At 42.6% G+C, this 24,105-nt stretch overlaps 1 protein-coding gene across 5 annotated transcripts in view; it reads left to right on the top strand.

The window, feature by feature from the left end:
* Positions 1-24,105, top strand: part of focad (focadhesin) — a 334,365-nt gene that overhangs the window by 90,506 nt on the left and 219,754 nt on the right. For all 5 annotated transcript variants that reach the window (XR_011949158.1, XR_011949159.1, XM_072516930.1 and 2 more), the window contains 2 exons: positions 10,050-10,256; positions 13,466-13,553. Coding sequence is in view for 3 of the 5 variants with exons in the window: in XM_072516930.1 (XP_072373031.1) it covers positions 10,050-10,256; positions 13,466-13,553 (295 nt within the window). In the remaining 2 variants the exon portion in view is untranslated. The remainder of the gene's footprint in view (positions 1-10,049; positions 10,257-13,465; positions 13,554-24,105) is intronic.

Here is a 24,105-nt window from a genome sequence, read left to right as displayed (position 1 = left end):
GTCATTGGCGTATAACTGCAGATACAAAAGGGGCAATGGCTGTATTTTGGTTGGGGAGGGAGGGATCATATGGGTTTCCGTAAATGTTACATTTCCCATATTAAGGACATCTCAACTAATACGACTGATGTAAAACAAGAGCAGTCCTATTTCAAGCATTTGGGCGAAGCTGTTGAGACAGATTGATGGCTGCTATCATTTGCAGTAAAGTTAGATGAAAACAATATGGTGCAGATATTTCTGCTCCTGCAATTGTTGAATTGTGTTTACAGGACAATCGGGCAGAGAGGAGTGCAGGTTGATATGGGAGCTTGTCTGATTATTCTTCTGTTTAAAAGCGTGAATGAAAGATTGAACGAGCTCTTTCAGGAGAATATCCGCCCTTCTGGTTGATTTCCCACTTTTTGTGTGCATAGGCAGTCCAATAGCACCAGCGAGGAAAAAGGGAAACCTTTTCCTCCATGTAGCTACCTGAAAGGAGAGAAATACTCAACAAGAATCAGGGATGTAATGACAACCTGTTCAGAGCCAAGTCTCTAGATCACAAAGAATTCTTCAATAATAGAACATAGAACATTACAGCGCAGTACAGGCCCTTCGGCCCTCGATGTTGCGCCGACCTGTGAAACCACTCTAAAGCCCATCTACACTATTCCCTTATCGTCCATATGTCTATCCAATGACCATTTGAATGCCCTTAGTGTTGACGAGTCCACTACTGTTGCAGGCAGGGCATTCCACGCCCTGACTACTCTCTGAGTAAAGAACCTACCTCTGAAATCTGTCCTATATCTATCTCCCCTCAATTTAAAGGTATGTCCCCTCGTGCTAGACATCACCATCCGAGGAAAAAGGCTCTCACAGTCCATCCTATCAAATCCTCTGATCATCTTGCATGCCTCAATTAAGTCACCTCTTAACCTTCTTCTCTCTAACGAAAACAGCCTCAAGTCCCTCAGCCTTTCCTCATAAGATCTTCCCTTCATACCAGGCAACATTCTGGTAAATCTCCTCTGCACCCTTTCCAATGCTTCCACATCCTTCCTATAATGCGACGACCAGAATTGCATGCAATACTCCAAATGTGGCCGCACCAGAGTTTTGTACAGCTGCAACATGACCTCATGGCTCCGAAACTCAATCCCTCTGCCAATAAAAGCTAACACCGTACGCCTTCTTAACAACCCTCTCAACCTGGGTGGCAACTTTCAGGGATCTATGTACATGGACACCGAGATCTCTCTGCTCATCCACATTGCCAAAAATCTTACCATTAGCCCAGTACTCTGTCTTCCTGTTATTCCTTCCAAAATGAATCACCTCACACTTTTCTGCATTACACTCCATTTGCCACCTCTCAGCCCAGCTCTGCAGCTTATCTATGTCCCTCTGCAACTTGTAACATCCTTCTGCACTGTCCACAACTCCACCGACTTTAGTGTCATCTGCAAATTTACTCACCCATCCTTCTACGCCCTCCTCCAGGTCATTTATAAAAATGACAAACAGCAGTGGCCCCAAAACAGATCCTTGTGGCACACCACTAGTAACTGGACTCCAGTCTGAACATTTCCCATCAACGACCACCCTTTGTCTTCTTCCAGCTAGGCAATTTCTGATCCAAACTGCTAAATGACCCTGAATCCCATGCCTCTGTATTTTCTGCAGTAGCCTACCGTGGGGAGTCTTATTAACGCTTTACTGAAATCCATACACACTACATCAACTGCTTTACCCTCATCCACCTGTTTGGTCACCTTCTCAAAGAACTCAATAAGGTTTGTGAGGCACGACCCACCCTTCACAAAACCGTGTTGACTATCTCTAATCAAATTATTCCCTTCCAGATAATTATACATCCTATCTCTTATAAACCTTTCCAAGATTTTTCTCACAACAGAAGTAAGGCTCACTGGTCTATAGTTACCGGGGTTGTCTCTACTCCCCTTCTTGAACAAGGGGACAACATTTGCTATCCTCCAATCTTCTGGCACTATTCCTGTGGACAAAGATGACTTAAAGATCAAAGCCAAAGGTTCAGCAATTTTCTCCCTAGCTTCCCAGAGAATCCTAGGATAAATCCCATCCAGCCCAGGGGACTTATCTATTTTGACACTTTCCAGAATTGCTAACACCTCCTCCTTATGAACCTCAAGCCCTTCTAGTCTAGTAGCCTGAATCTCAGTATTCTCCTCGACATCATTGTCTTTTTCCTGTGTGAAAACTGACGAAAAATATTAATTTAATACCTCTCCTATCTCCTCTGACTCCAAGCACAACTTCCTGCTACTGTCCTTGACTGGCCCTACTCTTACCCTCGTCATCCGTTTATTCCTGACATATCTATAGAAAGCTTTAGGGTTATCCTTGATCCTACCTGCCAAAGACTTCTCATGTCCCCTCCTGGCTCTTCTTAGCTCTCTCTTTAGGTCCTTCCTAGCTAACTTGTAACTCTCGAGCGCCCTAACTGAACCTTCATGTCTCATCTTTACATAAGCCTCCTTCCTCTTGACAAGTGTTTCGACTGCTTTAGTAAACCACGGTTCCCTTGCTCGACCACTTCCTCCCTGCCAGATGTGTACATATTTACCAAGGACACGCAGTAGCTGTTCCTTGAACAAGCTCCACATTTCCATTGTGCCCATCCCCTGCAGTTTTCCTCTCCATCCAATGCATCCTAAGTCTTGCCTCATCGCATCATAATTGCCTTTCCCCCAGATATAACTCGTGCCCTGCGCTATATACCTATCCCTTTCCATCACTAAAGTAAACGCAATGGAATTGTGGTCACTATCACCAAAGTGCTCACCTACCTCCAAATCTAACACCTGTCCTAGTTCATTACCCAGTACCAAATCCAATATGGCCTCGCCTCTCGTTGGCCTATCTACATACTGTATCAGGAAACCTTCCTGCACACATTGGACAAAAACAGACCCATCTAAAGTACTCGAACTTATAGCGTTTCCAGTCAATATTTGGAAAGTTAAAGTCCCCCATACCAACTACCCTGTTGCTTTCGCTCCTATCCAGAATCATCTTTGCAATCTTTTCCTCTACATCTCTGGAACTTTTCGGAGGCCTATAGAAAACCCCTAACAGGGTGACCTCTCCTTTCCTGTTTCTAACCTCAGCCCATACTACCTCAGTAGACGAGTCCTCATCAAACGTCCTTTCTGCCACCGTAATACTGTCCTTGACTAACAATGCCACCCCTCCCCCTCTTTTACCACCTTCCCTGAGCTTACTGAAATATCTAAACCCCGGCACCTGCAACAACCATTCCTGTCCCTACTCTATCCATGTCTCCGAATAATCTATTGAAACTATTAATAATTGTCAGAATGGTTTCCATGATAACTGGTGTATTAATTATTCATATAAATTTATATTGTACTACCTACATTAAACACAGGATTATGTTATTGAAACATCCAGTGAATTACAATCTGTATCTGGGACAATTTGGAAAAATGGGCTCAGATTCCGTTTGTATTTTTGTTCATTCATTCTCAGGATATGAGTGGTTTTGGTAGTTGCCCAAATAAACTTTTTTTTCATTTGTTCATGGGATATGGGCATCACTGGCTGGGCCAGCATTTATTGCATTTAACAGGCAACCACATTGCTGTGGATCTGGAGTCACATATAGGCCAGACTAGGTAAGGAGGACACGTTTCCTTCGTGAACCAGATGGGTTTTTACCGCAGTGGTTTCATGGTCACGATTAGACTTTTAATTCCAGATTTTAAAAAATTGATTTCAAAGTGCACCATCTGCTGTGGTGGGATTCGAACCTGGGCCCCCAGAGCATTAACCTCGGTCTCTGGATTACTAGGCCAGCGACAATACCACAATGCCACTGCTTCCCCATAATGGTCTGATACAACTGAGAATCAAGCATTGTGCTCTGAGAGTGTGTAAAGTAAATGAGAGCTTGGAGAAAGAAAGAGATGTTGCTAAGTAATCAGAGGCGACTTTTCGGGGAAGAGACCTTTTTGTATTTTTATAGTTTAAATTAACCCAGGATAGAAGGACATTAGCAGTGAGAGGGGGGACCATCTCTTACCGCTTTGCGAAAAGAAAAAACATGCAATGGAGTAAGGGGCAAGGAAGCCATTATCAGAAATCTAAAGAACAACTAATTAAGCCAACTAGAGGATGAAGATACGTTTCCAGGAAGCCTGAAGTTAAAGGAATTGAGGGAACTGGAACAGGGTACTGTTTATTAAAGTTACAGACAGAGCTGAGAAGCCAGAGATATCTGAGGTAATTATAAAGTTTGTGACAGCTTACTACTGCCTGTGAAACAATTGTGCAGTAAGTAGTGGCTGGATCCCTGAGAGTTTGCATGGAAGTTTGAATGCAAGTGGCTATTCAAGACAAAAGAATTACTGAAAGGGGAGTTGGAAAACCTGGTGGATCCTTGCTGAAAACAGACGAGGGAAAGCATTGTTTGAAAGAAGTTACCAAAGCATGCATTTTTGAGTGGAGTTTGGAATCACTTGTGTGAAAGCCAGAGCCCAGTGAGACAAGTTGGCTCAGGGTGTAAAACACATCTGGGGGAATTTAAAGAGAAATCCATAGAAGGTCACTTGGGTGGAATCTGCCACTTGGTTTCAGAATGGAGTATGTCTGACCACAGTCAGCCTGTGGGTTTAAAGGGACTGGGTGTCTATCAAAAGCATTATAGCATAACATATATTTTGTAACCAATGTTATCCGTAAAATCTGTGTACATTTGTCAAGATAAGTGGGAGGGAAGGAGTATTGTATTATGGCCAAGTCTTTCATGTTTCATAAATACTTTTTTTGTTAAAAGCTAATTGGTAGCACTGAAACTCTGTTCATCCATGTTTTCTAAAAGAAAAAGGAAAGGTTACGGTTTTTTGAGCCAGGGTTCAATTTTGTGATCTTCCTGTCCAGGGAAGCATCAACTGGGATCATAGCAGAGGGTCATACTGCTGAACAGGACTTGGAGCAAGTCAGTATTTGGGAAATAAAGTTTTGGATGAGTACAAATTCATGTAGGGTGGATAATGGAAGATGGGCCAGGAGAGCATTTGAATGGGCCAGTGCAGAGATAATAAAGCTGAGACTTTGAGCAGCAGGTGACCTGAGGTAGACTTGGAATTAGGAGATGTTACAAAGGTAGAATTGGGGTGCCATGGCCAGTGAAAGCATATCCTGTTCATAACCTCAAACATGGACTATGTTCACATTTATTTTTATTTGTTCATGGGATGTGAGCATCACAGGCTGTGTCACAGGCCCAGCCCTAATTACCCTTGAGGGGCAGTTAAGAATCAACCACTTTGCTGTGGATCTGGAGTCACATATAGGCCAAACCTGGTAAGGATGACAGATTTTCTTCCCCAAAGGACACTAATGAACCAGATGGATTTTTATGACAATCGATAATTGGTTACACAGTTATCACCAGACTTTTAATGAGTTTTAATTTTACCATCTGAAATGGCGGGATTTGAACCTGGGACTCCAGAGCAGTACTCTGGGTCTCTGGATTACTAGTCCAGTGACAATACCACTAGGCCACCGCCTCCCCCTGTATGGAAGCTTCTGGGATTGTTTTGTTTACATTTTGAAAATGCCCATTTTTAGGCTGCAAAGATTGGCTGCCAATAGGTCACCTGACTCTGACTGTGGATTCCAGACAACACTGCCACACCATCTTGACAGTACAAAAGGAAATTCCAAATTAAGAAGTGTGAATACCGGACTTCCGGTGGTGACAAGTAGAAGAAGGGTGCACATAAGGTAGCTCCCGCCATGGTCTTTGTTTTTTGAACTTTTTCACCCGACGTCCGGGGATTTTGGTTATCAAAAGCGGCCCATCGGAAGCGATAAGGAATTTGTTGGCAAATTTATGTTGAAAATATGTGAAGTTGGTTGATGGTGAGAAGATTACAGAGGGTAATCTTTCCACAGAACCAGTAAGCTCGCGAAGCCCAGGAGGAGGGAAGGCAGCGAACCTCACCTTGAGTGTGGCTGACTGAGGTGATGACGCAGGAGTTTGAAAAATGGTTTGCAAAGCATTTTGAGGAGCAGGGCAGGGTGATGATGGAAACGCTTAAATGGTCATTGAGGAGACACTTGGCCTGATTCGGGAGAAGCTGTAAAAACTTTGGGGTTGCTGAAGGAGCATGGAGAGGCGCTGATGGGTGTGGAGGCGGCCTTGTGGTTGAATTGCCTCATTGAAAGCTGAGATGTTGCTGGCGGAGGCGAGGAACAAGGTTCTGAGGGCAAAGATGGATGATTTGGAGGACCGGTCGAGTCGGCAGAACTTCAGAATCTTGGGTTACTGGAAGGGTTGGAGGGCCCAAAGCCGACTGAGCGCCTCTCTCAGTTGTTTTTCAAGCTTTTTGGAGAGGCGGGCGATTGTCCCCTCCAGAGTTGGATTTGATCCTCCAGAGTTGGATTTGATCCACCGAGTACTCTGGTGGATGCCTCGGGCGAATCAGCTGATTCTTGAACTCCACAGCTTCCAGGCAAAAGAGCGGGTTCTTCAATGGGCCAAAGTGAATCGAGACTTTAGATGGGAAGGAAGCATTGTTAGGATATACCAAGATGTCAGAGTGGAGCTGGCGAAGCAGAGTGCAGCTTTTAATAAGGTGACGTCAACTCTATTCAGGAGTGGAGTCACGTTTGGAGTGACTTTGAGAGTGGCAAAGTTGAGAGTGACTTTTCAGTCAAAAGATAATTTCTTCAAAGGAGGCAGAGGCGTTTGTCAAGGAGCGTGGACTTGGACTTGATTAAATGGACTAGATTGAGACTTTAATGGGGTTGGCTTGAAATGTATTGTATTTTGTATCTGAAGTATATTTGGGATTGAAGGAGCTAAGGTTATTGGGGGTAGTGATAGGGTAGTATTATGGTAGATATCTGGCCCTGGGGACTTTGAGTATTGTAAGGATGTTGGGCATTGGTAACTCTTCCGTAACTGGAACGGATTGGGGAGTGTAATTTTTTTTCTTTGTTCTTTGAACATACACCATGGGTGGGGTTCCTTTGCTAGCTGTAAAGTTTCAGCTAGTGAACGGGAATGATGTGGTGGGGGTGGGATGCGGGGACCTGAAAGTGGAGAAGGCACGAACTGCGCATATGCAGCCATTCTGCGCCTGACGCATACACAGAGACTGCCAAGGCCCGCTGGGAACTATAGTTCCCAAACTCCAACATCTGATCTCCGATTTAAAGTTAAGGTTTTCCTCCTTTTCTTGGGTTTGTTACAATAAAAAATTAGTGTTCATCATTAAAAAAAGACCCAATACTGAAAGCGCATTTTTAAAAAAATGAAAATCGCTTATTGTCACATGCAGGCTTCAAATGAAGTTACTGTGAAAAGCCCCTGGTCGCCACATTCCGGCGTCTGTTCGAGGAGGCGGGTACGGGAAACAGCTAAGTATTGAAACTGTGAAGACAGATTTTTTTAAAACTTGCAGTCACAGGCAGACAATTGTTTTATTTTTTTAATTTTATAGGACAGGGGATTTAAATAACTTGACAACTTTCTAGTTGTACATATCTTATCTGTGCTTCATGAGCACTTACATCTCCACCATAAAGTTGTGGAACCAACACTGCAGGTTAAGGCCATTCCTGGTGCGATAAACACGTCTGCTTGTCCTGTGCAATGAGTTTAAATGGCCCAGCCGATTCCTAATTTGTTCTGTATGCTTCACCCTCCATCCCCTTCACCCACCAATGAAAATAGGATCTCCCAGAAATGGGGTTAAACTCCGGATCTCAGACCCGTCTGGTATTTCCAAAGATCTGCAGTCTCCACAACTCCTCGAAAATCCGGCTCTGTCTTTTCCCACCACATGATTTAACTTTAATTCACCCTCTTTCTAAGTTGTTACTCTGTTCCTTTCTTGATCCTTAAATCTCATTGGTCCTGCCTTTCACTAAAAATTCTTGATGGCCCATTGCTATTGCTGAGCTATTGTCAACTCGCATATCTAGTGAGTAATGCTGCAAAAAATGTTTGACCTGAAGGGTGTAGGGAAAGGTCTAACTAATAGCATATGCAGGAGATGCTTTCTTCCAGAAACATCTTTTTAAAAAAATATATATATATCTATTAAGAGTTTTAACACAATTTTTCACCCTTACAAACAAACCCCCCCCGTAACAAAAAGAAAGAAAGCGCACATAGCAAGACATGAACATGGTAAATCGATATGATACAGAGCTTTGTACGTTGGATTCCTCTCGTACATGTCAGTTTTCCAGATCCTTCATGTATTTTCTTGCTCAAATACCCCCCAAACAAGCCCCCCCCCCCCCCCCCACGCAAGACCCCCCCCCTCCCCCCCCGGGCTGCTGCTGACCTACCTTCATCTAACACTCCGCGAGATAGTCTAGGAACGGTTGCCACCGCCTGTAGAACCCCTGCGCAGACCCTCTCAAGGCAAACTTTATCCTCTCCAATTTGATAAACCCTGCCATATCATTTATCCAGGCCTCCAAGCTGGGGGGCTTCGCCTCCTTCCACATTAGCAAGATCCTTCGCCGGGCTACTAGGGACGCAAAGGCCAGAATGCCGGCCTCTTTCTTCCAGAAACATCTGGCCCACTGTGGTGAATTAGTAAATGAAGGTTAAAAGACATCCATGACAAGCAATTGTCCTATTGTTATCAATTGTGCAAGTTTCAGATCTTAAATTAGTTTCTTGTACTTAATCTTCTGAACACTGGATGATTCATGTTAAATACCATTGTATGTGTAGAATTTATAGAGAGCTGGATAGACCGCTCTTGCATATTTACCATCTGAGATTTTTGAGGCAGATTTTCAGATCCATTGCATGGACTGTAATCTAATGAATCAGCTGAGAAATGCCCCTGAGAAAACCTGGCTGATTTTCCATTAAATTAGAATTGGTTACTTCAGTTGTTATGCATTCCAAATGATTAATTATATTGTATTTTTGTCTGCTTTTGTTCCTCATGATCACTTTATTTGTAAATAAATCAGGACATTAATTTAGCCTGCTGGAAGTGATCTGGTTTATAAATGTTTGAATTGCAGCAGAGAGTAAAGGAGTTAGGTCTTATTTTGTAAAAGACATGGTTTGTTTACAGAGACTTTAATCTCGCTGTGAGAAAAAGATTTTAGGCTGAGTCCAAATTATAGCACACCAGCTTGCACATGGTTGTTAGTTGCATTGTTCACCAGTGTTCCTGAAATAAAAGCCAGTAAGATTTGCGTGTAGATGGAGGTTCACAACCAGTCGGCGTCCGAAAGTACTTTGTAGCCACTGAAATATCATTGAAGTGTTGTCACTGTTGTAAAGTAGGAAACATAGCAGCCAATTTGCTCCCAGCAAACTCCCATAAAGAGCATTGTGATAATGACCTGATTATCTGTCTTTCTGATGTTGACTGTGGAAAAATCTTGTCCAGGACCCTGGGGATAACTCCCCCTTCTCTTCTTCAAAATGGTGGAATGGGAATCTTTTACATCCACTCAGACAGGCAGATGGGGCCTCGGTTTAACATCTCATCCAAAAGACAGCACCTCTGACAGTGCAGAAGCCTCTCTGTACGGCACTGGAGAGTCAACCTTCATTTGTGTGTCCAGGTCCTGGAGTGGGCCAGCATTTATTGCCCACCCCCAATTGCCCTTGGGAATGGTGTGTTAAGGTGCCACCTTCAACTACTTCAGCCCATGTGGTAAGTACATCCACAGGACTTTTCTGCAGCAGTTTGATACAAGAGTGGCTTGCTAGGCCATTTGAGAGGGCAGTTAAGAATCAACCACAGTGCTGTGGGCAGGTCAGTCCAGGTATGGACAACAGATTTCTTCCCCTAAAGGACAGGGTGAACAAGATGAGTGTTAAGATTATCCAGTAATTTCATGATGATTATTAATGATCGTATTATTCCAGTTTTATTACTCATTTGAATTTAAATTCCCCAGTTGTCATGGTGGGATTTGAACTCCTGTCCCTGTCCAGGCCTCTGAATTACTCATGTAGAAACAGCATCAAAAGCACTGTTGTATTTCTGTTTCTTTCCCAACAGGTAACGACGTTGCCACAAGTTACAGAAGCTTCCATCTTTCTCCAAGAGTTATCACTCGCTTTTCTTCACCACGCTCAGTTTTGGAAATCTGAACTAGCTCAGCTGTCTCTGCAACTGCTGTGTATTTGTGAATTTAGTTTGAAAATCACAGGAGAATTCTCCTCCCTTATTCATCAAGTTCATATGATTGCCAGCAATGTTCCTGAGGTAAGCAGTGCAGGTTTTGAATGTACAAGTCTTAATCGTAAATGAAATTTGTCCTGACACATTATTGTAAAATGTACAAAGAATGTTCTTTCCCTCCATCACCATTATATCTTCTAGGTTAGAAAAATGGAAAGGCAACATATCCTCAATTTTATGAATATTATATCAATTATGCTGCTCTGTCACGCCTCTTCCAGAGCATTAATGCATCTTGCCGTTGAATTAATGCTGATAAACATCTTGGGCTTTACCATTGAGTAACAACATCCTCACAAATCCATCGTGCCTCACAAAGTTTGCATTAAAGTTTAGAAACTGGTGGAAACGCTCAGCTGGTCTGGCAGGATCACTGGAGAGAGAATCGCTAATGCTTTGCGTCTGTGACCTTTCAACAGAATTAGAGGAAGTTTTTATTTCAGATTTCCAGCATCGGAGTCTTTTGCTACTGGTTTCCTTTAAAATTTATCTGTGTGCAGTTTTTTCCAGTTCACAAATCTTTAATATTTTCTTGCGTAGCTGCGTGCACACATTGTTTGCCCAGAAAAGGCCTGCGCAGTACCTGTCAGCTTGATGAGTTGTGTGTGTCACATCAGAGGTAGTACTTTACTCACAATATAATGTAATTTTTATACTTATTCAATTACAATATTACTTCCTTCACAGGGATCACAATGAAAGAATTAGGGCTGCCAGGAATTCGGTTTACTTCAATTGGCATTTCAACTGTCAGGTCATTTTGCACTATGTACATGTCACATATGGAGCCCACTGGCTTCAAAAGCCCTGGGACATTAATATCTTGCAGTCTCCTGCTGCCAGACCACCAACTTCTTGTATTCTGGAAAGCAAAATGCTTGCCTCTCCAAGCCCTTGGCTCCAAAACAAATGACTTTAATTAGAGAAGGGGTACTGGTTGTGAATTGAAATGCACTTTAAAAAGAAAATCAAATTTAATGCTCCTTATCGGTTGACATTCATAAAACAATTGTTGGCTGGCCTCCAACCTTCAGATCTCTTTAACTTGCTTCTTGTTTCCTTAAGGCTTTGTGAAGTCTATGAATTTGCTTTCCCCTGTGCCAATAAGTTCTCTTGTGTGCTGTTATCTGTAGAAGCATCACTGGATGTTGAAAAATTTAGTAGGGTCTTTCATGCCAAATAGTTGATGTGCTCAGAAAAGTTGCACAAGCATAAATCTACTTGTTTTCTAGGTATGCAATGTGAATTCTTGAATTAGAATGCATGGCTTTTCAACTGTTGGGCAAGATATTTGCAAATTATATACATAGCGCGCCTTAATGATAGGATAGAATTTTTCTAACTTAGTCATCTTCTTTCTGTCAGGCAGATTGCTAGTGAACCTCATGGGTGAAGAGTAGTGTTTTATAAAGATTGTTATCACAGGTGAATGGATAGGAAAGGACTCAAATTTACAATTAAAGAATTTTAAAACACACGAGCAACAATATTCTTATGTCTGAGCTACAGTCAGTTTAAAAAAAAATACCCACTGGCTAATGAAGGATCTTTGCGAATATTTGCAATGAAGGAAACTTTATCGGGTTGAGATCTATTTATTTTTGTGTATCATTGTATTACGATCCCAGACTAGACCCCAACAGTGGCAAGTATACTGGACCGAAACCCCAATATTTTAGTTTACTTTGCAAGAGTGTGCAGAGAGAGACATTTTTGAAAAAGCTTTGGAGAGGAGAATTGATGGCTAATCCAGCCAGCCTTATTTTAACCACAAGTAAAAGCCGGTTTCTCTCCCAGTAAAACAGTTTAATTAATAGTAATAATATTTTAAAGCAGAGCAGACTTGTCTGAGGACAAGGAAGTAGCTGAAACAAGCCAGTTGGAACAGCCAGAGTCTGCAGGGGTTCTAACCGGAGCCAAGTCTGTTCTGCAAAGCAAGTATTACTCTCTGCCATATTAATTTTAAAAATGGATTGCGAGCTGTAGTTTCGCTCCAGGAGTGATTGCATGAAAACATAGGGATTTGATATTTTAAAACAAAACTTTATTACGAGTACAATATTACACTCTAACTTCACACCTGATCATTTTTTTTTTTAAATTTAGAGTACCCAATTATTTTTTTCTCCAATTAAGGGGAAATTAGCATGGCCAATCCACCTAACCCGCACATCTTTGGGTTGTGGGGCTGAAACCCACGCAGACATGGGCAGAATGTGCAAACTCCACACGGACAGTGACCCAGGGCTGGGATTCGAACCCGGCCCTCAGCGCCGCAGTCCAAGTGCTAACCACTGCGCCGCATGCCGCCCAATTAACACCCTATAATAACAGCTTACAATGACCCCTTAACCACGCCGACTCAATTGCCCATTAAACAACAAGAAAAGAAACTTGCAGCTCGCAATCCATTTTTAAATTAACATGGCAGAGAGTAATACTTTGCAGAACAGATTTGGTTCCGGTTAGAACCCCTGCAGACTCTGGCTGGGGCTCTTCAAACAGCTGTTCCAACTGGCTTGTTTCAGCTACTTCCTTGTCCTCAGACATGTCTGCTCTGCCTTAAAATATTATTACCATTCATTAAACTATTCTACTGGGAGAGAAACCTGCTTTTACTTGTGGTCAAAATAAGGCTGGCTGGATCAGCCATCAACTCTCCTCTCCAAAGCTTTTTCAAAAGTGTCTCTCTCTGCATCGCTCCAACCAGCACTGACACCATCTCCCCAAGCGGTAAACAAATTAACTTTTCAGGGACTGAAAACACATTAACTCCCGAAGGACTGTCCCCGGTCAAACCACAGTGCATTAGCCCACACTGAAAAACAGATTCCTCTGGTCAATTTCACCTTTTGGCTCCTGAAAGCGCCCAGGCCCTGCAAAACAGAATCCTTTTTTCAAAAACCGGTTAACTGCAGTCAATCACACTCAAACTAACCCCAGGCGTTTTAACCTTTTAATTGTCCAATATATTTATAAATCAATTTTCCGAAAATCCTCCATTCGTCACACATTGTCACACATTGTATGTTCAAAATATAAGAGGTTTTCATTTGGCTTATGGTTACTAATCGTTAGTCAAATATTTTTTTGCCGTAATTCCGATACTCTGAATGTTCTCCCGACTTGGTGCATTGCAATCATCTTTGTCATAATAGTTTGAGTTCTGTTGCAGTATGATGCACAAAATCAGTAAAATCTAAAAGTTTTGTTTTTAATTGATCTGTTGGTAGAGTATTCCTGCTGAAGAGATGCTTGTTGGATTGAGTTTACTTCTGCTGCAGACTCCTGTGTGTCAGCAAGCGCCCATCTTGAATCTTGGTAAGCTTGAAATTAATATTACAAAACACACTGTTATGATCCCAGTTGATGTTATAGCTGGAGAGGAAGATTCCTGTGTGAAACCCTGACTCAAGAGACTGTAACTTTCACTTTTCTAAAACGTGGAGCAACAGAATCACAGGAGGACTGCTAATTAGCATTAACAACAAGGAAAAAACATTTGCGAAGCATGAAAAAGTTGGATTATAATACAATATTTCTTTATTCTCTCTCCCGCCCCCCCCTCCCTTAGTTTAACAATTACACACAGGTTTTAAGATTAACACCGATTACTAAGGCTACAAACCTATTAAGAGACAACAGTCTCAATAACACAACTTCCCTTTAAACGCATAACATGGCTGTGGTCAAATATACTCTCCATTCTGAATCTTAGGTGAATGTTTGTGGAGTTCTCATCAGAATCCCTCCCCAGCCCATTGTCTCCTGAGAGTTTCCAAACTCCACTCCAAAATTTAAAATCTTTAACAATAATGCTTTCCATTGGTGGTTTGCATTCCAAAATACAATCCAGGTTTTCCAAATTACTCTTTTAAACAAAGCTTCCACCCTACTTTTAACACTGAATCCAGTATCCAGATTTTACACTACCTCATTTAGGATTTCTTTGTCTTGACTGCTGTACAAACTGTCCACAATTACTTCAACTCTCGATTCCCAGATTCTTTTTAAAATGGCATCCCCCTTTTGATTTACCTCTGAAGTCTGTTTTCCTACTTCAAATCTGTTTACTGCAATTGTTTCTTTCACTCAAAATACTTGATTTACTCTTCCTTGCATTCTTCTGAACAATAGCTTGGTCTCAGTCATCTTAAGACCTCCTATCTGTCTCAATTCCCTGGTTATCTGGACAGTTACTGGTTACTTGGAAAGCCTGCCCCTTTGCAGCTCCTGTCCTGTCCAGTGTGTCTTCTGGCATAGTTGAGGGATGTTCACTCATCGGTGCCCTGTCTTCAACTGCAATTTCACCAACTGAAACTGAAAAAGCTATTCTATCTCGAAAGGGCCTTCAGTTTCTGAGCAATGCCCACATACTTCTGGCTATTTACTCTTCACACTGTAGTCCTCTCTAAGCACAATAGAAACTTAATTGGAACTTAACCAACCCCCTTACAAAAAACACCGTTATCCAGCATGAATCTAACTATAGGTTTTACTCTTCCAGGCACACAAATAGTAAATTAAACCCATTAAAAATATATATTCTAATGGTTACCAAAACAGATATAAATCCCTTAAAACTACCTTTGTTTTCCGAACACCTCCCCCTTTGAAATAAATAAATCTTCATAATCTTGAAGATTTCTTTACACTGGTGTAACATCTACTTTACACAAACTTAATATGATAAATATCTATTCACATAACTTATTATATCATGAAAGTAGTTTTCTTACTGCATCATATTGTATAATTATAATGATTTGACAAAAACAATAACTTCAATTGCATCATCAGAATCTATACGTGGTAACATTCTCATAACTCAAGTCTTGTTTTCTGTTTCTTCTGATTTCCACCTTTCAACTCAGAAAAGAATGTTGCATTAAGGTCGACAGTGCAATTGTTATTTTCGTGACATAGGCAGAGTTGCATTTTGAAATGCACTTTCCGTATTCACAATTTGATTTAACACAGTCAAACTAAAGGGAGAGATTGTTGAACTTCAAAACAAAAAGGAAGAAATGAAGGGAAAGATGGATGGTATGGAGCGTTGCAATTCAAAAGTTAATCCTGTGAATAAAAACTCATTATCGAATAATGGTACAGTTGAGCAAAGAACTGATCCAAGTAGTATTACCGATGTATTTAAGACAATAATGGACACGCAGAAAATAACTGAACTGCATGCAAAATTGGAAATTACAAATTGTCAACTACAAGTACTGAAATTGCCAAGTGATTTTTCTGAGTCAATGGCCAGAGACACTGATTTAAAAATGCTTGTCGGTGATACTACACAAGATGCAGGAGTTGGGTGGAAAGCAAGTGAACAGTTTGCCAAAGACCATTCGAACTCCACTGAGAACTGGGCTGAGATAGTTCAGAACTTGTGCTAAAAGGTAGAAGGGTTCAAACGACCGATGAAACTTCAGAGGGAGATAGTGATTGACGTAACTCAAACAGAATTGAAAAGAACTCATTTGAAACGGGATTGGGAGAAACAACAAGACCACAAAGTTCAAAGAGCAAACAAAGCAAGAATACAAAACCAAATTTTGAGTAATCACAAGAAGCATCTTAACAATTTTCTTGAAACAGCTACAAGAGAATTTGACAAGAGAAGAAAGGAGATATTAATGCACAAAAGATCCCCGGTCAAATATTCCGCTTTCCCAGCCTGATTCTTATTTGGTCTCAGCAGTTCTGTTTTTCATTCGTTAACTCCTCTTTCGTGCGTGAAAGTTGATTTTTTTTTTCTGTGTTCATCAGATTTTCCTTCAATTGCTTGTTATCTGCAATATGTGCCTCATTTTTCACCATAGTAGTTTTCAATAGTTTGTTCAGAGCACCATGATCAACGCCCAAGTTCTAATCCAGTTTTCCTCACATTACTATCTCCACAGGCCAAATCGTTACTTAAGATGAAATGCATGCCTCCAATTGGTAATTTAGGAACAATTCCCACTGTAACAATTCCATTTACAAGATTACTTCTCAAACTAACTTTACACAAAAAACGGTTATCCGTTCCTTAATATCCCCTATTAATACTTTTTCCTTCAGAAAACTTACTGGAATACAAATTGTATCAACAGCCACCATCAATGATTGATGTATCTCTCAAAAATGTAATTTGTTTACTTTGGTGGAGGAGTAAGGGAAAACATCTCCCTTTGAAACAAAATATCTCAAACCTCCAATAGCCTGACTTCCTTCATCTGTACTCAAATAATTAATTGAACTACCCTCAGAACTATCCCCCTTTCACATAGATTCTGAAAGGCATGTTTCACCTATACCACTGCTGCAGTTTCGCCTGAGGAAGGAGCAGTGCTCTGAAAGCTAATGATTCGAAACAAACCGGTTAGACTTTAACCTGGTGTTGTAAGACTTCTTACTGTTTTAACAGCCATTTCTTTTTCAGATGCTTCCTCTTCTACATCTGCAACCAGCTTTCCATTTAATTTCCAACAATTTGCCATCATGTGTTCCGCTTTGTTACAATGGAAACATTTCGGCTTCCGAATGGCACTTCCCCCTCAGCACCTTCCTTTTGGATCTGAGGTGAAATTTCTTGACCATTCCCTACTGTTCCATCTCTTTCTTGGCTATTTGTTTTCTTTTCTTCCTACTTTCTGTCCTTCTCATGTTTAAAAGGATGACAAAAAAAAGGTGTGGTTCCATGGAGCAGTTCATACTCATCAGCTAATTGCAGTTTTAAAGTTTTGTTCCTGAACCTGCGTTCCGATCTTTAAATTCTTCCAAAAGAATTACCCCTTTCTGAGTGATTCATATGTCCTTTAATATCCATACCCAATGATTAAAATTAGTTTGGTTCAGATTCTCAAATCCAAATGTGTTTGTCCAGGCTGTTTTCTTGCATTTTGAAATTCCTGCTTATATGCCTCAGGAACCAACTCAAATGCACTACATCGTAATCAACAGATACGTCTTCAGCCAATTATGCATACACCTCACTATCTTGACCTTCAAATCTACTTTGTAAATTTGGACATTCCATCTGTTTAGCTACCTTTTCAAAAGAAATGAAGAATGTTTCCACATTCTTTTCCTCAAATTTTGGAAGTGTTTGTGTAAATTTAAACATTTCCTGACGAGATTCAAAGCTAGAACTACGTCCTTCCTCATCGTGCTTTAGTGTCTCTGCTTTAAGTTCCAGCATTTTAAGTTGAAATTTTTTCTTATTTCCTTTTCCTTGTCTTCCCTTGCTAATCTTTCCATTTCTACGTAAAGCTTCCTCAATTCAATTTCCTTTTGAAAACCTCTCTCTCTTCTCTTTCCCTTTTTGCTTTTCGTGCATCTGTAGCTCAAGGTTTTTCATTTCTATTTATTTTTTGTTTTCTTTTTCCTGCATTTCTAATCGTTTGATTTATCTTTTTCTTTTTTTTAATAAACTTAGAGTACCCAATTCATTTTTTTTCCAATTTAAGGGCAATTTAGCATAGCCAATCCACCTACCCTGCACATCTTTGGGTTGTGGGGGCGAAACCCACGCAAACACGGGGAGAATGTGCAAACTCCACACGGACAGTGACCCAGAGCCGGGATCGAACCTGGGACCTCGGCGCCGTGAGGCAGCAATGCTAACCACTGCGCCACCGTGCTGCCCCATCGTTTGATTTATAATTGAATTTTAGCTAATTCAATTGCCTCCCTTTTCGAAGCACTTGGTGTATCTGACAACCTTTGCAATTTTAAATATTTTGCTATGCTTTCAAAGTTCTCGGCTTTCCTTACCCCTGCAGGAAATCCAAACTCCAATTTATCCGCCAATTTAATATGTTGCTGCTTGTTTACTTTCTGTGAAGCAGTCAGTTACATCTTCCAGCTTTAGGAAAGTCTCAGCAATTTCCAATGCCATTTTGGATTCCAACCCATAGAATATACCTCATTGTAACTCCAGTTCCTATGTACAATAGCTCAGTATCCCCTTTTACGAATTTACAGATCCCACCATTTAACAATAAATTCCAGACCAAGTTTTACAGTTCAGAATCCAGTAACTTGCCACGTTTCAAAATTTCCCAACAACTTATTACTAATCAGCATCCAATAACCCATTCTCCACATCTTGAAATGCCGCGAGAGCACCCATGTTGTTATGATCCCAGTTGATGTTGTAACTGGGCGGAAAGATCCCACAATGGAACCCTGGCTTAAAGACCGTAACTTTTACATTTGTTATAGGACGTGGAAGAACAGAATCACAGGATCACTAATTAGTTTTAACAACAAGGAAATACATTTATTCAGCATGAAAAAGTTGGATTTTGGTACAATACTCAGTTACTTCCCCTTACCTTAACAATTACACCCAGATTTTAAGATTAACGTGGATTACTAAGCATATCTTAAACTCCAACAATCTCAATAACACAACTTCCTTTAAGCACACAAGATGGCTATGGTCAAATACACTCTCCGCTCTGAATATTAAGTTATGTCTGTGGATTTCCCCTCAGAATCCAAACGGATGATTGGCCTCGGAGAGTTTCCAAACTCAACTCCCAAAAAACACACTTTAAAATCTTCTTCACAATAATGCTTTCCATTGGTGATTTGCAATCCGAAATCCAGTCCAGGTGTTCCAAATTACTCTTTCACCACCCCCCCAAACTTACAAACTCCTTTATCCAGCATGAATATCAACATGGAATACTGTGTTCAGTTCTGGTCACCCTATTATAGGAAGGATATTGTTAAACTAGAAAGAGTGCAGAAGAGATTTATGAGGATGCTACCAGGACTTGATGGTTATAAGGAGAGGCTGGATAGGCTGGGCTTTTTTCCCTGGAGTGTAGGAGGCTTAGGGATGATCTTATAGAGGTCTGCAAAATAATGAGGAGCATCAATAAGGTAGATAGTCAACATCTTTTCCAAAAGGTTGAGGAGTCTAGAACTAGAGGGCACAGGTTTAAGGTGAGAAGAGAGAGATACAAAAGAGACCAGAGGGACAGTTTCTTCACACAGAGGGTGGTGAGCATCTGGAACGGGCTGCCAGAGGCAACGGTAGAGGCGGGTACAATTTTGTCCTTTAAAAAGCAGTTAGACAGTTACATGGGCAGGGTGGGTATAGACTGATATGGGCCAAATGCAGGCAAGTGGAGCGAGCTTAGTGATTGAAATTGGGCGGCACGGACAAGCTGGGCCAATGGGCCTGTTTCCATGCTGCATGACTCTATAAATCTAACCATAGGTTTTAACCTTCCAGGCACAGAACATTAAATTAGACTCCCTTAAAACTATGCCTTATTTCTACTTAGAACTACCTTTATTTTCCTAACAACACTTTCATATGAGGAAGACACAAATTATTTTGAGGCCACATATTTATCCACAAAATGTTGAGCAAAATGATTGCTGAAATAATAACATGATTTTTCTTCTGTCGTTATTCTTGTAGATTGGGTTGTTTGCGGATATTGCTTTATGCTGACTGAGATTAAATAAAAACTGAAATGTTTCTGGAGTTGAACGGGTTTCCAAAAGCGTAGTATGTTCACATGAAAATACTGTTGATACGGAAAACCTGAAATGAAAACAGTAATTGCTGGAAATACTGAGAAGTCTGGTAGCACCTGTGTAGAGAGTAACAGAGTTATTGGCGAGATTCAACCACATCGCCGTGCCCGACTCGGGCCAAGGCCTCTCGCGAGATTTGCGACGCTCGAAACGTCTCGCAAGATTCAATGGGATCTCTCGAGGCGTCGCTCTTCCTGGGCGAGATCCAGATCTGGATATTTAAATGAGCTCAGCTCATTTAAATATACATTCACTGGATTCACCTCACCAGGGCCGCTTAGTACTGGTCCACACAAACATGGACCAGGCATACCAGCACCTGTGGGAATCTCCCTGGGTGTTTGGGAACAGGGTGGCACCCTGCCATTTCCCCTGGCACCTGGGCATCCTGGAACTGCCAGCCCGTCACCCTGGCACTGCCACATGGGCACTCTGACAGTGCCAGAGACCGGGCCCGTCCACGGGGGGGCCTTGCCAGGTATGGGAGGGGAGATTCCCAGGGGGCCTCCCCAAAGTTGGGTGGGTGAGGGCGGTCACAGAAATGGAGGGGCGGGGGGAGAAATATCGGGGCTGCCGGATAAAATGGCGCCTCAATCTCCTTCTAAGTGTGACCTCGGTGGATAGAATCTCCCCGAGGCCAAGCCGCTGGATCACAACCAAGGGAAAGATCATCGACCTGAAATGTTAAGTGTATTTCTTCCCTAAAAATGTTAAGCAGGTTTGTTTTATTAATTCTTTGCTGTGGAATCCAGAACACAAAACCATAGTCGCACAGGGCAGCACGGTAGCACAGTGGTTAGCACTGTTGCTTCACAGCGCTCAGGACCCGGGTTCAATTTCCGGCTTGGGTCACTGTCTGAACAAAGTCTGCACATTCTCCCCGTGTATGCGTGGGTTTCCTCCGGGTGGTCCGGTTTCCACCCACAAGTACTGAAAGATGTGCTTGTTAGGTGAATTAGACATTCTAAATTCTCCCTCAGTGTACCCGAACAGGCGCCGGAGTTGGCGCTCGGGGATTTTCACAGTAACTTCATTGCAGTGTTAATGTAAGCTTACTTGTGTCCCCAATAAATCTTATTAGATTAATAAGAATAAATGGTCAGCCATTGAAAACCGAGATAAAGAGAAACGTCATCACTGTTGCCAAAAAAAGAGATGATTTTGAAGCTTATTATCTTGCACTCATTAGGACAGATGCAAGACTGCCAAATTTCAAAGGGAGAACAGTTTATACTGGATGTGAAAAATGTGCTGGTTGGTTGGCAAGTTGACTCTGATTGTGGTGTTGCTCGGAGAATTCACCAGGGAACTCATGTTTCCCCCATGTTTTGTTTGAATTTAAAAAACATGCAATTTCTCGACTTGTTCTGTTTGCCTGCAGAGGACAGGTCCTCGCATACGAATATATGTAACATCTAATAAGCACAATTGAGTCACATTGCAAGCCTGATTGATGATCTTAAATTGGTTGTTAGTGTAATTTTTGCCATGCCCAGGAATGTTCAACAAATGCTATCCAATCGTGGAATTACATTTAATGTGAGATGTGGCATCATGTGGTGGCATTGCAAGGCCTCAAGGTCAAGCCCAACATACATATATTTTGCAAGTTGGACAAAGGGACTGGAATAGTCATCCTTAACAAGCACGGCTATATTGACAAAATGCATGCCATTCCTAGTGACGGGTCTAAATTCACATCCATTGAACCCACCGCCAAGCACGACCATACAGGCCTACTCGTGAGCACGTCACAAAAACGTTTGGTAGACTTGTAAAAGGAACAAGCTGCCTTGTGGCATATATGAAGGGATTTGGCCTCATGGTTCACTGTGTTTTTTAAAAAAAAGTGTTTTTATTGGGTTTTCACATCTTATACTTCACAACTCATATGTAACCGCACAAAAAGGGAAATAAACAAAAAAATTGCAATCAGAAATCAGCACATATAATTACAGGCAATTATCTTCCCTCCCGCTGTGGCCGTGGACCCCTTTCGTTGGCATACATCTGTTATAACCCCCTGTGTGGCCAGATCACCCGTCTACAGGTGTCTATTTATAGTTTAATCTGGGCTTCAGCTTTCCCTCGGACCATCCCCTGTGACTTTGCCCCTTGTCTCTCTTGTTTTCTTTGTGTTGGAACAAGTTGGTGAAGGCTTCCATGTCTTGTGGAAGCCCTCTTCCAACCCCCGGATGGCAAATTTTATTTTCTCCAGCGTGGGAAATTTGACCATGTCGGACAGCCAGTCTGCAGCTTTGAGTGGTGCTGCCGATTGCCAGCCGAGCAGGACTTTCCGGCGGATGGTCAGGGAAAGAAAGTCTGGGGCATTGGCTGCCCTCCCCATGAAGAATTCTGGCAGATCAAGACCCCAAAGACCGTCACTTTTGGGCATGGTTCCACCCTCACTTCCACAATCCTGGACATCGCCTCAGAAAAGGTTGTCCAGTGGCCGACAAGTCTTGGGCAAGCCCAGAACATGTGGGTGTGGTTGGCTAGGCCTCCCTGGCACTGTTAACATTTGTCCTCCACCTTTGGGAAGAACCTACTAATTTGGGTTCTGGTTAGATGAGCTCTGTGCACCACCTTTAGCTGCATTCGGCTCAGCCCTGCGCATGTGGAGGTGAAGTTCGCCCTGTGTAGTGCTTTGATCCAGAGTCCTGCCCCTACTTCTATGTCTAGTTCTGCCTCCCATTATTCCCTTGCCTCATCCAGGGCGAGTGCAGTCCTCCAACAATCGCCCGTACAGTTTCCCCTCTGCACGTTGCCAGCGTCCAGCTGTTCCTCGATTAGCGAATGTCTTGGTATCTGGAGGTACGTCGATTTTTCCTTACGGAGGACGTTTTTGACCTGTATGCGTCTCAGTTTGTTTCCTTGGGGTAATTGGAACCTCTCCATGAGTTCCTCCAGGGTTACTACTGTGTCGTTTGTGTACATGTCCCCAACCATCAGTGCCTCCTCGTTCTGTCTCCACCTTTTAAAGGTGGTGTCCATTATTGTGGGAATAAATCTTTGGTTCTTGCAGATGGGGGCCATAGTAGACAGCTCATTTTTCTTCCGGTTGAGTCTGTAGTCCGAGAATGCTCTGATCTTTAGATGTTTCATTATTCCTTCCATGCGTCCTAGCGTGTTACCCCCCCCTTCATCTTTTGTCCTGAGTCTGCAGCCCTTGCATGTTCCCCCCCATCCCAGTTTTCCCCCCGTTGGTTACCCCCCTTAGAGTGTTGCCTGCCCTGGAAAGTCACCAGAGCTTGGCGGAGTACAGCATCCCCGTCCCACACATTGTTCTTATAAAGCGTCTCCTTGGCTTTTTCAGTTCCACCCGGCGCTGGGCCAGGTCTGCAGAATTTTTCATAATAAAACAGTAGTAACAACAATAACAAAACAAAATAGAGTGAACATTAACATAGTGCAAAGAGAGAATATACAATAACAATTAAATAGACATTACCCCACGCGACTCAGTCTTCCCACACCATCCCAATGAAGCTCCCCCCCCCCCCACCTCCCTATGGGTTGCTGCTGCTGACATTTTAATTTTCCTCGAGAAAGTCGATGAACGGCTGCCACCTCCGAGAGACCCCTAGCGTAGACCCTCTTAAGGCAAACTTTATTTTCTCGAGGCTGAGAAACCCAGCCATGTCGTTAACCCAAGTCTCTACACTCGGGGGGGGGGGGGGGGGGGGGCTTCGAGTCCCTCCACATTAATAAAATCCGTATCAGGGCTACTCGGGAGGCAAAGGCCAAGACGTCGGCCTCTTTCGCCCCCAGAACTCCCGGATCTTCTGACACTCCAGAGATCGCTATCTCTGCACTCGGCACCACCCATGTGTTAAGTACCTTGGACATTGCCCTCGCGAACCCCTGCCAGAGCTCTCTAAGCTCTGGGCATGCCCAAAACATGTGGACATGGTTTGCTGGGCTGCCCTTGCACCTCGTACACCTGTCTTATACCGCAAAAAACTTGCTCATTCTCGCTGCCGTCATGTGTGCCCGGTGGACCACCTTAAATTGAATTAGACTGAGCCTGGCACACGATGAGGAGGAATTAACCCTGCCCAGGACCTCTGCCCACAGACCCGCTTCCAACTCCTCACCTAGCTCCTCCTCCCATTTGCCCTTGAGCTCCTCCACCGGGGTTTCCTCCGCCTCCAGTAGTTCCTGGTAGATATCTGTCACCTTCCCCTCCCCCACCCAGGTGCCGGAGACCACTCTGTCCTGTATCCTCAGTGGCGGCAGCGTCGGAAAGGCCACTACCTGTTTTTTCAGGAAGGCTCGTACTTGCAGATATTTAAAGGCATTTCCTGGTGGCAGATTAAATCTG

The sequence above is a fragment of the Scyliorhinus torazame genome, chromosome 9 (assembly GCF_047496885.1).
Source record: "Scyliorhinus torazame isolate Kashiwa2021f chromosome 9, sScyTor2.1, whole genome shotgun sequence".
NCBI classification, from domain to species: domain Eukaryota; kingdom Metazoa; phylum Chordata; class Chondrichthyes; order Carcharhiniformes; family Scyliorhinidae; genus Scyliorhinus; species Scyliorhinus torazame.
This window is presented reverse-complemented; position numbering and strand designations above follow the sequence as displayed.